Source organism: Pseudopipra pipra, chromosome 7, assembly GCF_036250125.1.
Source record: "Pseudopipra pipra isolate bDixPip1 chromosome 7, bDixPip1.hap1, whole genome shotgun sequence".
Lineage (NCBI taxonomy): Eukaryota > Metazoa > Chordata > Aves > Passeriformes > Pipridae > Pseudopipra > Pseudopipra pipra.
The window spans coordinates 34302658-34319248 of record NC_087555.1 but is presented as its reverse complement, the minus strand read 5'-3'; the positions used below and the strand labels follow the sequence as shown (position 1 = coordinate 34319248).

General features: G+C 37.1%; 1 protein-coding gene across 4 annotated transcripts in view; it reads right to left on the bottom strand.

Moving 5' to 3' along the window:
- SPOPL (speckle type BTB/POZ protein like) overlaps positions 1–16591 on the bottom strand; it is a 73592-nt gene that overhangs the window by 43870 nt on the left and 13131 nt on the right. For 3 of the 4 annotated variants that reach the window (XM_064661616.1, XM_064661617.1, XM_064661615.1), the window contains exons 2-10: positions 13585–13719; positions 13288–13409; positions 12872–13023; positions 9080–9207; positions 4758–4935; positions 4606–4661; positions 2937–3059; positions 1553–1695; positions 1415–1468 (exon numbers count right to left, since the gene is read on the bottom strand). In XM_064661616.1, coding sequence (XP_064517686.1) covers positions 1415–1468; positions 1553–1695; positions 2937–3059; positions 4606–4661; positions 4758–4935; positions 9080–9207; positions 12872–13023; positions 13288–13409; positions 13585–13662 — 1034 coding nt within the window. In that variant the 5' untranslated portion in view covers positions 13663–13719. Of the gene's footprint in view, positions 1–1309; positions 1469–1552; positions 1696–2936; positions 3060–4605; positions 4662–4757; positions 4936–9079; positions 9208–12871; positions 13024–13287; positions 13410–13584; positions 13720–16591 lie in introns of all 4 variants that reach the window. The other variant, XR_010432032.1, reaches the window with a different exon arrangement.

Here is a 16591-nt window from a genome sequence, read left to right as displayed (position 1 = left end):
ATTAAAAACTATGCATTTACTCAATGTATGTATTTACTTTTTGGTGAAATACTATAGATGAAAGCAAAAAAATTCACTCTGCACATGAAGAATATTGTACTGGTTGGGATGAATACCACATTGACAAAGGATAAATCTGTAATTTGGAACTAACATCTTATGCATCAATCCCAAATTTCTGTTGCTCTGCATTTTCAGAAGCCTTTCATGAGCACCCTCATACTGTTTCAGGAACACAATCAAGTATAAAGTTAGCAGTTGACCTCTGTACCATATGATCTCTAAAACACCTTTGGCAGATTTCTAATGCAAGTCTTTAATCTTCTGCTGCAAGTCAGTAAAGGTAAGTGCCTTGAGAAACAAAACCAAAGTTCAGACTTCCTGGTGCCCAGAGTCAGTAAATTAAGCCAGGCCTTCTCACATTATTTCTCTGATTTACTGTGGATGCTTTAGCTGAAGCAAAGATGGCCAGCATGTTAGCTGGCAATTACTCAAGACTGAAGTCAGCTCAGGAACTTCCAAATCACTTGAGGAATAAATACATCAACTAGTTTACATAGTCACAATTCTGACTTATCCTTATTACTGGTATTTTACTATTTACTTTCTACCAGCCCCTTCTTTTCCACATCATGCTCAATCATTAGGCCTGTGAAGCCTTTTTTATTCAAGGGAGAAACACTCTAATTTAAACTAACTGGTACAACCCAGCCTTTAACTTCTCCTGAGATCCTGACAGTAAGAAATAAATGCTCTACTGCCCTTTTACTGTCTGACCCCACCACTGGCTATTCCTGTCTTCTACCCCATGACTCACTTGAGCTGCTGCTGCAAGCAGTCCCACAGTCTGAGCCACACAGTCTCAACCTATTTCCAGTGTAGGCAGGAGCACTGAGAGTCAGCCAGATCGGAGGGACCTGCCTGACTAGTTGTGTGGCCTCCAGAGCACCAGTGCTGGCATGTGGGAAGATGCACAAACATGTCCCCAAAGGCAAAAAAGAGCAACTGCCCTCCTGTCTTTGGAAATACTGCAGGCTCAGGCAACACTGTGGGCTCACACTGACCTAAGCAAGTCTTGAAACCACACTGGGGTTATCACTCCTCCAGGCACAAACCTGGTTAGTGAAGAGAATGGTTTCCTTTATAAAGGCTGCTGCCACCATCTCACAGCACTATGTCCCTAGGAGTGGGAATAAAAGCCAGCTATTGTTAGGTTCTCACACTGGAGGGCAGTTAACGCTCCCTATCATTTAAAGGGGAAGTCACAATCATAACTGGGGTAGCATCTGCTGATTCCTACTTTACTTACAGTCAGTGACAGGCCTCAGTAGTGTGGAAATGAAGCAACAGTTCTTAAGATCTGCAGTCTATTTAGCAGTGTTTGTACAGAACATCGTGGGGCAGGGAAACTTACTTGCTATTCCAGTTTTTCCCATCTTTACACCCAAGTTGTCTAAGAACACTGCACCTGTAAGAGAGAATTGTGCCAATATTGAAAAGGTACACAAAGCATAAATACAAAGGTATTTAGAGTCCCATAAACAGTACTTGCCTGTTAATAAAGTCTATTGCTTGTGCTTTTAACTGTTCAGCGCTGTGCAAATCTGCGAGGATAAGAATGTCAGCAACGTTTTCTACGGAGAGGTTACTGCAGAGTGCTTCCTCACACATCACCTTCAGCCTTTCCAGTGCATACTGGTGAAAGAGAAAAACTACACTAATCATTCTCCAAACTCATTCCTTCTGCCCTTATCTCCACAGCTCTTAAGACAGTTCCAGTCCTGAACGACTTGGTGCCTCCCAAGATTAACATCAAACCTCCTCCAAACATGTACTTCAAAACACAGTATGCTACAGTGAAGAGTTCTCTAACATAAGACATGCACTAGGCTTGACCAACTGATCAAACACTTCACCCACAGTACTTTTATTAAAACAACAAAAATAATTAATTCAGAAGTTTTCATCTCCCTTCAGTTTGGTAAGGGAGGAAGAGCAAGGAACACACATGGGCTCTATCAAAATCAGAATTAGACATGTTCTTATCTCAAAGCAAAAGGCAAGATATTACATAATGGAGAGTTTCATCAAACTGTCCAAGGGAAAATACGTTTGTCTATTTAAAACTAGCCTATTTCAAGTTAAGCCCCTTCACATCCTTGAATTTCTTAATTTCTGTCATACCTTTGACACAGCCTACCAGAAATTTGATATAAAACAAATGCATTCTCATATTATATTTTGCATGAATAAACTGTGCTTCTTTTTTTGAAAGATGACACATTATGAACAGGCTGCATTTTTATTTTCTGGTAATGCAGACGTACAACTGTACCTTATAATAGTCTCTACATTTATCAATTATTCCCTAAATAAAGGCCATCATTCATAAAATAACTTTAATTGCTGAGCTGCTATAAGTCCCTTTATCTCAAAAAGCACAGCAGAAAGAGTATTTTTCTATTGAGCAACGGTTTAAAGAGTAGACAAGATCCTAACACGGAAGAGATAAAAGATTAGAACTGTTATGTTTGTAGGGAAGACAAAAAGATGAAAGTTCTAAAGTAGCAATACTTTAGGGAGCAGTTAATTCATGAATTTGTATAAATCTTCTTGAAGAACACAAAGATCTAGGATACATTTTATTCAAGACCAATTTTCCAAATCATATTAATAATCCTCAAATTCTAAAAAAAATTGATAGTAAATAAATATCTGAAACACTTCTGTTTAAGAAAGATTTATCAGCCTTCCACTTCTAAAAAAAAAAAAAAATAAAAATCTACTCTTTCCCATCTTTCTCCACTTCTGATGAGATCTGGTTCTCATATTTAAAAAATCAAAGTATGTATCAATCTGAACCTAAGATTTTTTTTTTTACACGAATATTCCACAAGCAAACATGAGGTTTGAGAACTTCAGAGTCAACTACTTACTTTGTCTGCAGCTGCCAACAAATTGTCAGCCATTTTTTCAAGGTTTGGTGCTTTTCCTGTGTAAATGAATCTCATCATTTCTTTAAAAACTTCAGGGTCTACATCATTTATTTCTACACGATTCTGGGAAAGAAGAGGAATCAATAAAAGTCTTTTAAATTTAAAGTGAATATCCATCATCATCTGCATGCACACTACAAGTTTTCATTTGCCATCCATCATACAAAATCCTTACAAAATTAAGTTAACATTCAACAAAGTTAAGCAGAAAGCAATCGAAAAAGCTCTTAAAAAGTCAGGTGGAAATCAGTTGGAAAAGCTTCAGCAATAAAAAGTAATTGCAACTTTCTTTCTAGAAATGTATAACTCTGGAATCTATCATACAGGTTGTACAAAAAAATCAAGACACAGTTTCAGGAATATTTAAAAATGCTTCAAAGGTTCCAATCCAACAGCAAAGTGTTTGGAATATCAGAAGTCAGAGCAGCAGACGGAACAAATTGAGGCATTTTTCGCTTGACTTCAACTAAGTCCACAAACCTACGTTTTGTTCTCAGAATCCAAAAAAGCAAACAAAGCAGCACATTGAACAGGCATCATGTAGCTGAAGACCATCCTAATACAACAGTGGTATTGCATGTTTGACCCAACTCTACAGAAGCATTCCCTAGAAGCAACTAAGGAAGTAGGAAATTATGTCAGAGATGTAGAATGAAGCATCAGACTTTTGAATGGAGTACAAAAATCACAGGCCATCAGCACACAAGAGGCACTGGTGTGTTCTGGTTCCCTATCACACTACTTAGGAGTTGGGTTGTGCTGGACATTTATTGCTAACAAAAGAAGACAAAGGCCTGGCATGGCACATTACTGAAGCTGTAACATGGCTGTGTTTCTTTCAGCCCAAAAACCTCAATAAAATGCTCCAAATATTCCAATTCTACCTGTGAAAGTTTCCAAGCTGGAGAAGTGCAGGGAAGCAAAGTGCCATGTCTGTGAAACTCAATTGTACTACAGCACCATATCCCTCTGGTATATTTGCTCACACAGTGGCATCCTGCAGCCTTCAAGAACAGGTGATGATCATCTATTCCTATTTGTCATATTCTTTTTCATGAAAGATGCAAACAACTCCTCACTGTGGGAGGTAACAAGCACATAAAAGCAGAAGCAGCTCTCTGCTGATTAACTATCCATCCAAAACACTTACACAGGTCAAGTGCCTGCAGAAGCTGTGAATGAAAAGCAGTGTTTCACTGCCTCAGGGCTTAATTTGAATCACAATTCACCCCTTGTTTCTTGGCTACCATAAAAAAATGCTTTAATACACAACAGTAGAACCTTAGTCAAGTCAATCAGCTTATGTGAAGACAAAAACTAAAGCAGAAAGGGGCAGAGATTACCAGGCCAATTAGAGCAGTAGCTAATGTTTAGAAACATCATCTAGGGCAGACACAAGTACCTGAAAAAACAAATCCTGTAGCACCTCTCTGTTCTATCTACACAAACTCCCTCAGAACTCACCAAGAGAGAATTCAGGAGCAGTCCCTCCTCCCCTCATGCACCCTCATCACACAGTTCTCATCTTCCTCAATCTGCAATACCTCGAGTTTTCTGCAAGTCTTCCCTTTTTCACAAAGTTACAGGTAATATTTTCAGTAAAGCTTACCTTTTTGCTTTCCTCCATTTCATGTTCAAACATTGCATTAAAAACTGGAGATCGTGCTGCATCGAGAAAAGTTAAGTATTAAATATAATCAAATTTTAAACTTTTAAGCAATTTAAATTACAAAATAATAGCGAGACAAAAGTAGAAAGTACCTGCAAGGACAGATTTATGAGCTTTGAATTCTTGTCCTCCTACATAAAAACTGCAATCTGTAAATCTTGTGGTTTCCCAGAGATTCCCTAAATCTTCTGCTAGTCGACATTCAGGTACCTTCAAAGTGTTTGTATTAGACTGTCCTGATATATTTACTGAGTCTTGGACCACGCTTACCTAACAGAAAATCACAGCAAGACAACTCCTTCATAACTGAATGCCAATAATAATAATATTTAAATTACAGTACCTATGGCTAGAATTTCAGTAATTCCAAAGAAAAGCAAAAAAAACAGTGATGTTTCTGGCATTAGACCAGAACCATAAACTAATGCTTTACAGTTTACTTTTAAGTAAAATACAACAAATAGGGCTTTACTTAGAGACTCTAATATTATTTACTTATCCAACCAAAACAAAAAGAAAGAGCACAATAGCACATGCTACCTGAAAGACATGCCAAAGTAAATAAGTCGAGGAGAGATATGGTTCTTGGGATATCAGTGGGATCAAAAAAAAAAAAAATTAACAGTTTAACTATTTCAGAGTTAAATTACCAGTTCAACACTTTACACTTAAATAAAATACATATAAAATTTTATACATATCATCAGGATCACAAGGTCACAGAAACTTTTCATAAGAATAACCCACAGAAATTTTTAATCAGATAGCCTTTATTTTAATGACAGTAAGTTCATACTTAACCTGCAATGTGGTAATGCAAACTAAGTGCAAGTAACAGCTCCTTCCTTATTTCCTTTTACTGTGTCCAGCTGAGGCAGGAATCACAAGTGATTGTTTTCCAAACAAGATTAAAAGCCATTATTTTCAAAATACCAGATGTAGTAGGTAACTTCAGTAATGAAATGCATGTTCACAGGATGTAATTTCTGTACAGAACTACTGAAGAAAATGGTGAAATATGTGTATTTGAAGTGAATATATTGCCATTATGCTCCATGTTTAAGTCTTTCACACAAGAAGTAAACAGGTCAGTAGCACTCCTACTTGTTTTTTTCAGGGATCTTCATATGCTGAATCCTTTTAATGAGGGAAAACAGAAGAGCTCAGCAGGTTTTGCTTCTCTTGTCTGAGAGCACACACATGAGAATAAAACCTTTGTAAAGAGTCATGCTACAAGACCTTGATCACTCCATCTCCCAAATACAGAAAATTAGGGTTATATGTTAAGAGAAAATGCTGATACTGCCAGGATCAGGGCTTTGATTGATTTCCAGAGGCACAGCATCTGGAATAAATCTGGCATAAAGCAAAAATAGCACAGCTAAGCTTCACAGAAAGTTGGAGCACTGCAAACCAAACTCCAGACCAGAGGAGGAGGAGGATGATCCAATTATGACAGCAGCTTGGGGATTTGAGTCATTGCATAATTCCCTGTATCAACCCATTCCCCCTTGTGAATATAAGAAATTCCTTTACATTCTTCCACCTTTTAAAGGGAAAAAAAAAAAAGAAACCCAAAGCACTGCAAATCTTCCCTGTCACGGTAAGACTGTACATTTATAAAACTGAAAAAATTTATAGAGCTGTTGTGTTCTCTATTTCACAGTTTTCACACACACAGTGATTTCAGGAGATAAACATACACATAAAGGAAGTTTTAGCTTAGCCAAGCTCATCTTCTGTTGCCAGAGGAGAGCTGTGCTTCTCCAGAGCCTTGAATCAAAGTTCCTGATCCCCGTTGTCCACTCAGCATCCTCTTGGTCGCTACAGACAGTGCCTAAGAAGGTCATCTACACACTCTTCATGTGCACCTAAACTGATCACTGACCTTCCAAGTTTCCATTTTAGAATGCTTTCTAGTATATATTGAAAGTTGTGCAACACAACAATTTACTACGGTTTTAACATATAACCCGAGCAAAATTTTAATTCAAGGCTCCTCCACCTGAGTGGCCCGGCATGTATTGTCTATAAATAGCAAGAACTTTTAAATATTCTAAATACAAAGGTTTGCAGGGGTCTGATGTTTCATATCTCACTTGTCCAGATGATATGCTTAAAATCAACCGTATTTTCCTTTTTTAATTTATTTAAATCAAGCTGAAATCCAACCAAGTTAATCCCACATAATGACTGAAAATTCATCAGCTTGAACAAGTTCTGTGTGTGAGACATTATTGTATTAACTGATATAATTTTCTTGATTTTGAATCTGTGGTGATCTAATAGTAAAGATATAAGTGATTCCCTAGACTACTCTCATGCTAAGCCAGGTAAGAGATCTGTGAAAGCACTCATGAGGAAAAACATCCCTGCAGAGAATATACTATTCCATTAGCAAATGAAAACACTTGTAAGGCTTCAGTACTTTGAGATTATACAGAAAGGGAGAATTGAGTGAAACAGAGATCAGTTCACTTAAAAAAAAAACCAACCAAAATTGAGGTTGTATTTAATCACAAGGCCACTTGTCAGTGGCAGCACCAGACTTCACAAAGTATTTAAACTTAATAACCCTTCAGGTTCCAATCCAAGGACATATCCAGCTGATCTTAGGAGCCTTTGGCAACACAGAAAATCTTTGCTGCCAAAGGTGACCAAATAATCTTCCTGCAATCCAACAGGAGGAAGAGCCAACCAACACAGTCGGCCTTTACTAAACACCTGCTGTGTCTGACAAGTCTCGTGCAATATAGTTTTAAGTGGTAAGTCAGTTTTCCAACCAGGATACAAGTAGGAAGGCAAACACAGAAATTAGCACTTAAGTTTTAAAAGGACAAAACCTTCAGACTTGTCTATAGAAAGAGGTCCTTCAAACAACACCTGTTATTTCTAATGGCAGCTGAAGAGCTAGAATCACACATCTAAATAAATTCTTAAAATATTTGTATTGCCATTTTTTCCTTTATCCTGAAATAAGCCAGAAGTTATTTTAACATGTTCACTATGCACAACTGCATGTTTTACTTCCTTCAGCATTTATAATCAGAGTAGGTCAAACACTTCACAAAAGTCACTCACATTAAAACATCAAGAATTTTGTGGGGAAATACAGTTACATGCAACAATTAGCATCAAAATTTAAATAACAGTATTTCTCTGTGGAAAATTCAGTATTTCTTCTTTTTTTTTTTTCTTCATTTCTAAAATTAGAGAGTGATCTATTTCCAAAACCAAACACTACTTTTAAGAGCTGTTCATTTACATCAAAGTGTTCATTAAGAGGACAACTTAAAATGAGAAAATACTCAAAAGTATCTTTATAAAACCATAAAACACTTGTTTTATCTGCTTTTATCACCCAAATAATTGTATTCATAACAAATTTATCATGCAGCTAATTTAACTTGTCTAAATGAAAATAAGATGCACTATATTTGCAATATCTAGTCTCAAGGGCCACATTTCAATTATTCTTCCTACCCAGCATAATGACATATAATTAAATTGTAATCTTGCCAAGACAATTTTACACATTTCCTGTAAATACACAGATCAAAGCAAACTTATTAGCAGTTAGAGCATCTATCATCCTCCTAAGTCACTAATCACTTTATGGCAGCCCAGATAACTGGGCAGTGTATATTTAACATACACTCTACTTACACTGCTACTTTCCCTAGTTTCCATTTTTAACACTAAGTAAGCTTTTTACTGAATTTTAATATGATAATTTAGGTTACCAACATAACTGATATTATAGAAGTGAACCATAATACTCCATGAATTGAAATTTATACCACAGCTCTCAATACTAATTTTCAGTATCAAGCACACCTTCTACAGGATACTTGCATTTGCCCAGAAAACAAAATGTAACAATTAGTACAAAAATAAAGTGTTTAATTTACTGGGAAGACCTGTTACTTGGTTAAAGGCATCAATTAGGATATTACAGGAACAAAGATTCTGGCAATTAGCTGGGGTTTTTTTATAACATGAACCAGTACGTAAACATTTCCTTTTGCTTATCCAGAGAAAAACAATCCTCTAATTCCAAAGAGAGCTGCTTTAAATAAAAGTGACCTCAGTAAAACAGCACTTCTATAGACAGCATATATGCACATGCATAAATAATTCTACAGTTGATTCTAACATACTCCTGACAGATTCATGGAGAAGTCCAACAGTTTCCAATTGATCAGTTCAGACATTTCACATTTCAGCACACATGCATCAAAAAAGAAAACAAAATGCAATGCAGACAAAGCAAGTAAATGTGTATTTTACACGTTTACAGTAGACAACTTCTAGAGTATGTTACTGTTTAAGTCAACATAAATCTCTAGTTCTTAGAATATAAACCACTTTATTTAAAAGTTTACCACTTAATACCTCGCAAATATCAACTTACCTCACAAAATAACGTAAGCTTGTCATCTGGTAGAAGACCATTAGCTTCATCTAGCAAAAAGTCTCTTCGGATAAATTTCTTAAACCCCCAGTCCTTGCCTTGCACAAATCGATAGGCTCTTTGGCTTTCTGATAACAAACAGTTATGGACAAACAGAGCAAGTTAAAGGCAAATATTAACAAATAGCAACACCTCATTCTACATCAAGGCTAAGTGTTAATAAAAAACCCCGAATCAATATCACACATTTGGATTGTGTGTCACATTTCTAGAAAACCCACAACTGATTAAAAGCTTTTTAATATTGTAATAGTGTTATTTTATAAAACACTTGATGGAACTTAGTAGAGCACAATTTGCAATTCAAACCATATCAACTCTTTAGATCTATCTTAGGCACCTCCCAGCATGAGGAGTCTTTCAGTTCATGTTTAAGAATGCCAACGTGTCAAAACACAAATTGTTCACAGGGAAGTACCATTACAATGAATTTGTCACCACAAACACATCCTGACAATGCTCTGCAGTTGTCATAACAATCTGTTTTGACTTCTTCCTGAAATGGAAAATCTTGTTTCACAGGTTGAAATCAGTTAGAAATACAGTAGAAGCATTAAAATAGCCAAGCAGAAATATAAGTTTTCAAGTAGCAAACTAATTTTTGGTCATAAAAAGATATTATTTACTTTTACATTTACCTTTTAGCCATAGTTATATCAATTTTTTTTTTAAATCCATTAGATTTGCTGTGACTACACAACTCTTATTTTCCAGTTCTAATGTTCACAGCCCAAAAAAACAGTTTCCACAGTCATCTCAGTGCAAACACATATAATTCAGTAAGATCAGGTATTTTGCATGGCTTGTTTACTGTAAAGTGTCACTTGTTTCCCAGATTGAACCACAGGAAAGAGCACTATAAACTTTTATGTAGAACTAAAACACGGGAAAGAAGTTGTTTGGGAAAGGCTTTAAGAATACATATAGAATAAAGCATATTCTGGATTATATTTAGAAAGATCATTCAAAATGAAGAGAGCAAGAATACTTCTGAAATAAGACCAGAGGGGAAGCGGGGAGGGATCTCATGAAGAATTCTCCAAGACAGACCTTTCCTTTCATTCCAAAAAAGCTGGGCAAGAAATGCATCACCATCTGATTTGCTGGATGGGGGGGATGCTTTAGCCTTCTGGAGAGCAATTCAGAAGTTTAAGTCAGAAGTTGGTATTAAAAGGAAAGTATTTTTCATGACACAATCTGTTAAAATATCAATTCATTCTACAACCTCCAAAATAAAGCCATGAGGAAAGTCACACTTCTCTGGACTAATTAACTTGGTAGCATCACTGGAACACACCTGACCACGTACTACATACATATCATACATTGTCCTCACCACCAGTAGCTGGAAAAATGATATTCAGAACAGTTTTTCACTAGAATTATATCAAGAAAAATGCAGTGTAGAGGTTTTGATTGTATTTTCAGAATGCAGTGAAGAAGCACTCAGGAACTGACACTGCAGGAGGTGTGGTGTCTCTGTCCCTGTCACCTTATCACACCCCTATATCAACTACAACCCCTCACTTGTGCAGAGCACAGAGGGAAATGCACTCACTGAAGTGCAGTGTGGGCTTTGAGGGTGACACAGCAAACACAAAGCACTGTTCACGTGTTTAAATCTGGACACCAAGGAAGAAAACCACATCTTAAAAAATATCGTATAGATTTTTAGGCCTCTAGATTAGTGTTTTCACATCCTGGCCAACTTTCAACCACATTAAATTGAATGAAAAAAAAATAAATCAGAAAATCACATTCCAAAAAGGTTCAAAACTTTCTTCTCTAGATTCAGTCCAATTCTTTAATCTGCAGATTTAGATTTTACTCTTATGAGCAACAACCAGTGTTAACCCCCAAATTAAGTCATCAGTAGCACTTTAAGTATAAAAACCCACAAAAATAAAGCAGCATAAAAGTATAAATGTATTTTTCTTTTAATAAAGTTAAAATGTTAGTTTGCTCTCTATTTTGCACACAGCTTCATCACTTGAAGGCAGCAGTCTGTGCATGAATTATCAATTTAAAAAGGACATCTGAAGTGGGGCATAATTTCACTGTATAAATAAAAACATGGCATCTCCAGCAGATGGCAAATGGCTGGAAAGTCCAAGGAAAAAGATTTCTGTTGCTAATTTCCCAAAGTGAAAAGATATTTACATTTCCTGTGGTGCCAAATACAGCACAGCTACTATTGCAGAAACTGAAGACACACCTACTCACAGGATTTTGGGGTTTTGACACCTTGTGATTTTTAGCATTGCAATGGATAATGAACCAGCTGAGAGCTTTTAAGTCAGAATTAGAGGGCAGGCCAATGTCAGCAATGCTGTGCTCAGTGTCTGCTCAGACCTACTGATCAGGAAGAAACAGGTCACTGGAGATTGGGGTCCTGGTAGACAACAAATGAATGAGAGCCTGCAGTGAACCCCTAAGGCAAAAAAGGAGCAGCAGCATCTAGTTAAACACTAAAACAAGCTGCCCAGATAAGGTGTGGAGTCTATATCCTTGGAGATATCCAAAGCATGACAGGTCCCAAGAAAACTGCCCTAGCTGACCGTGCTTTCACCAGGGGGGTTGGGGTAGACAGACTCCAGAGGTCACCTGCAGCCTCAGCAATTCTGTGATTCTATGATTACCTCAAAATATTTTTTGATGCACACACTGCAGTTTCACATTTTATCACAAACACCAATCCACTACTGGACTAGAAGACTGTCTCAAGCCAAAAGATTCACCAAATGTATACAAGTGTATCTTTGCTCACATGAGCTCCAGAATCTGGAGGCTTGCAGGGAACGGAACCATCTCCATCAGTGAAACAGATGAAGCAGAGTGAAACATATACATGAAACACAAACATCTACTTCCCTTCCAAAAAATCCCACAATTTAATTTTTAGATTTGCACTCAATTCTGTGGATTTACTTAAAGATTACAAATGGGCCTAGTTACACAAGGAGAAAGAGCATCAACTTTGGGTACAAGAACTGCAGAACTTTTTAGAAGAAATTCAGAACTCGCAACAGAACAGACCTTGCAAGATCTCTTAAATCCTGGAGTAAAAGGGATTATTCATATACTGGACTTGCAGCAGCACAAATTCAATGCATATCAGCAATAAATTACACATTTTCACGAGAATTCCAGCTTTCCCAAAAACCATTTCCAATGAAGGTGGGGCTTCCATATGACCCTTCCATACATTTTTCATATTGACGCAACAATTAAAACAAATCACCAGTTATTCCAAAGTCTTCTAATTCCCTGGGTACATGGCTCATGTTTTTAAACCAATTCCAGTGTAAATCAGATGAAACAGGCCAAAACATTGTAAAGGAGTATCTAAAAAAAAACAGCCATGCATGTTTATCTAATTAACTATGGAAATCAAACACTTCCAACTTTAGCTACAAACAAGCAAATACACCTCTACTAACAGGAAGCAAGAAAAATCTGCTAGAAAAAGTAGGTGACAAGAATCTGGAGTGACAGCAGTTAGCAATGTGCTGTAATTTATACTGCTCAGGATAAAATTAACATAGCTCAGTGATCAGAAACGTGCGAAACATGAACAGGAGTTTTTAATTAAGTTTCTAAAAGGATATTAAAAAGATATTTTTAAAGTTTATCTCAGTATTAAATTCTGTTCTCAACTGAAAAAAATTACATTGCTGATGTTCTCCAGGATGTTCTTACAAATCCACATGCAACACATTCATATTCCCTTACCCATTGCTTTTGTTTCTTCTCTTTTAGCATTCAGTAGGGAAAATTTGAATTTTGCTCTGACTTCACTTTTTGGACAACTGACTAGAAGCAAATATAATGACAGATAGTCTTTGCTTTCATCATCTAATCCCTTTGGATTCACTCTCAGGCACCTGAAAAAAATGGACAAATTGTAATTTTTAAATGGTATCCACAATAAATTCAGAAATATTTCTACAAGACACAATGATACATGCTATCAAAACAAATGTTCCCCTTGTGACTGCTGAAACTTTGAAATAAGAACCAATTCAAACATATAGTAAAATTCCAAGAAATGTCCAAGTTTTAAAATTTATCTGTAATTTAACTTCATATTTTTGTAAATAAAAAACCTCCCAAAAAACCGAAAGCAGTTGCTAGAATAAAGACCTTACCACTTCATTTTGTCATTTGGCCCTGATGAAAAGGTAGAACTCTTTAGAACTTCACCCATTTCTTCTCGGCAAAAACTGAAGTTATTAATGGTCCACATGTAGGAAAATTTTACTACTTTAACCTGAACAAAAGATGTAGAAATTATTAAGAAAATTTAATTTACATATCAAGCATTAACTATGAGAGCTAGTTAGACTGTCAGCTATAATCTTTCAACATTTCAATAACTTTAGATTTTTTTTTTTAAACAATAACTTCGACTAGAAAATAAAGCCATTGGAATTTATGTAGATTACCTGTGTGTAACACCAGCTTTCAGCCACAGGTCCACTGGACATCTCCCCAGGAGGAGGTGGGGTGGGAACCCTTGACATTGCCACTTATTGCAGGTTTATAGAATCAAGACAGCAATCCAAACTTCAGTAATTCTCCTAAAAAAAGTAATTAATAGATTTTGTTCACCCTTTTTAAAGTGTGGGAAATACAGAAATCAACATTACTGTGCTTACTAAATGATGCATCTGAAAATTAAACCTGAAAAGAGGACAATGGCTCTGCTGGGTGTCACACTTTTAACAACTCTTGGTGGTCAAAACCTGCAGGCTGAACCCTCATGCAATGCTTTACAAGAGTAACCACCTATGTATGCATCACACAACACCACTAATGACCATATTTCAACATCCCCTTTGCAAATTACCACCTTGACCACTCCAGTCATGTTACAGCTTTCTTTAGGATCTTCTCCTTTGATTTGCAGAATAACCAGGGCCTTGTGAACACTCAGTTATTAGTACCAAAGCTTTAGTGTTCCACACAGGCATCATTCAGCCCTAGAAGAACATCCAGCCACCTGGGAGAAGAATATGTTCACACAACCCTGAGATTTCTAAAGGGAGGGTAAGAAATTAAACTTGCATTAAAAGTAGTATTTCCTCCACACGTCTTTTATGGATGCCTTGTATCTTTAACTCCAAGAGCTTCTACTCAAGAACTAAAATCACCACACCACAACCATGTGATGGTTCCCTATTGAAGTACAAAGCTTAAAACCAGTTTGAAGTCAACTCACCAACTCTCCAGAACTTTCTAACTGCAAATGAAGCAATTTTGTTATGAATTACCACCTAATAGAGTACTACAGTTTCTCCTGCCCATCAGGAATTGAGTCACATGCCCAGATCCATCACATAATACCTAAAGACACATCATTAGTCAGCCTACTCGCCTTTGAACCTGGCTAATGAGAGAAGGTGGGCCCATCAGAGGGTGGCTCTGGGTTACTGGGCTGACTCTGCTCTAGGGAGGGTTTGCTCTCACCTGCAGACAGGTTCCTGCCAGAAGCACAGCCTTTCACTTAAGCCGCTCCATTAAGTTGCTAAAAAGTGAAATGAACCCTGATCAAACCAGATGAAAGTCAATTATTTCTGCCACAAAACATTTTCTCTTAGTACAGAAAGTTTCTTTAAACATACCCTGCTATCACTTAGGGCAACAATCTTCCCGCAACATTTGCCATAAACGTCTTTTTAGTTGTGATAGAACAGCATTAATTGCCCTACTCAAAAGACCTGATTGCACATCACCAGTACTGTTGGAACTCTTAGAACTCTTCCTTCAGGGATGGGCAACACTTAGAAACAAGGTTTCATGCAAACATTGGTAAGAAGACACTGCAAGACCACATGTAACTCACTCATGAGGTAAAGGAGTTTATTATTCCCACCGGAAGAATTCTCCTTTGTGAATGGCTATGATCCTCAGTGGATGTTTTCCCACCCACCTTTCTGGTACTGCTTCTCACTCAGTTGTGGTATGAAGTAGCCCTTCCATATTAAGGCCTGCTGACATGGGCATCTGAATCACAAAAGTATAAAACCCTGAAGACAAAGCTAATTCCCAATTTTTACCAGATGAGGAAGCAGATGATATATAATCACTCTACTAACAGATCTGCTAAGACAGGATGAAAACAAAATATTGAATAGGTCTCCTGCAAGATATGGATCACTGAGACACTGAAGACTAATCATAACTACAGTTCAGCTGTCTCTCATAAATGACTTTTTCGCAAATAAAACTTGCATTTATTTACAACGATACTTAGTACTTAATTAGTACTTGTCAGAAATGAAAACTAGTAACAAACAGCACCCCTAAATTTAATATAATAGAACTTGTTTGCCCCATATTTTAAGCAGGAAACATATGTATTGTTGTGTTTACACAGATTTTGCTTACAGGTTTATAACTGGCTTTGATTCTCTGTACAGAACCATCCAGAGTAAAATTCCTGAGAAGGATACACATGAACATCTCTCTTTCATAATGCAAATATTAGCACTTACATTACCATTATTTCAGGAAGCACATCCTAGTCAGTGATAACAACTGAAGCTGTTCCCCACACACGATTGATTTTACGCAGAACCATATCCTGAAAGGGTTAGAACAGCTTAACTCAGCTTTACTGAACCTATTTGCTGCTCTTCAATTCTTCAAAGCTAAAACCAAGAAGAAATACAGCCCATTCCTTATTCTGTCATTTGCAGGAGATGCACAGGACTGTCTCATCTCTCATCTGTACCTCAATTCTTCAGTCCATTGGACCAGTCAGCTCCCTGTAACCATGAAGGAGCAGCAGATCTGAGACAAATTTGCTCTGAAGGGGTTTCTAAATTGAAAAAGCCTGAAAATAACTGCTGTACAGGATCTCTTTAAGAAAGTGTTCAGTGACCTCATGCCAGCTTCCAGTAGCTACCTGTCCCCTCCTGTCTCACAGTTAAATCAGCTTGATTCAATAAGAATTTAAGTAAAGGTAGTTATTTTCAATTATTTTCAGGTCCATCTGCTGCCTTGTCTCTGTACCACCTCTACCCAGGGCATCCATACTTTAGAGGACGCTTTCACCTGGTGCTTTTAATTCATTCAGGTCCTGAAAGAAGGCCTGATTTTACATAAGGACACTTTTCAGGTCTTTCAAAATAGCTTCAGCTTTTTGTAAAGCTTCCAATTACAGCATTAGGATGAGGCAGCCGATTTTCATGACCTCCTGATATGTCTCTGAGAAGCAGATTTACATCTCACTTGTTTTCACACGGATTTACTAAGCAAATCAAACTTTTCGATTGTGAAAACTGGGAGAAAGCGATAACTTTAAATACTTGATATTATCCTGGGAGTCTGTGCTGAGCAGCTGTTTGTATTTTTTAGTATGCCTGGATGCACAATTTTAAAAAGTCTTACCCACTCTGGCCACTGATGGTCACCAGGGCAAAGTGGACGCTGCATGGGAAGCCTGAA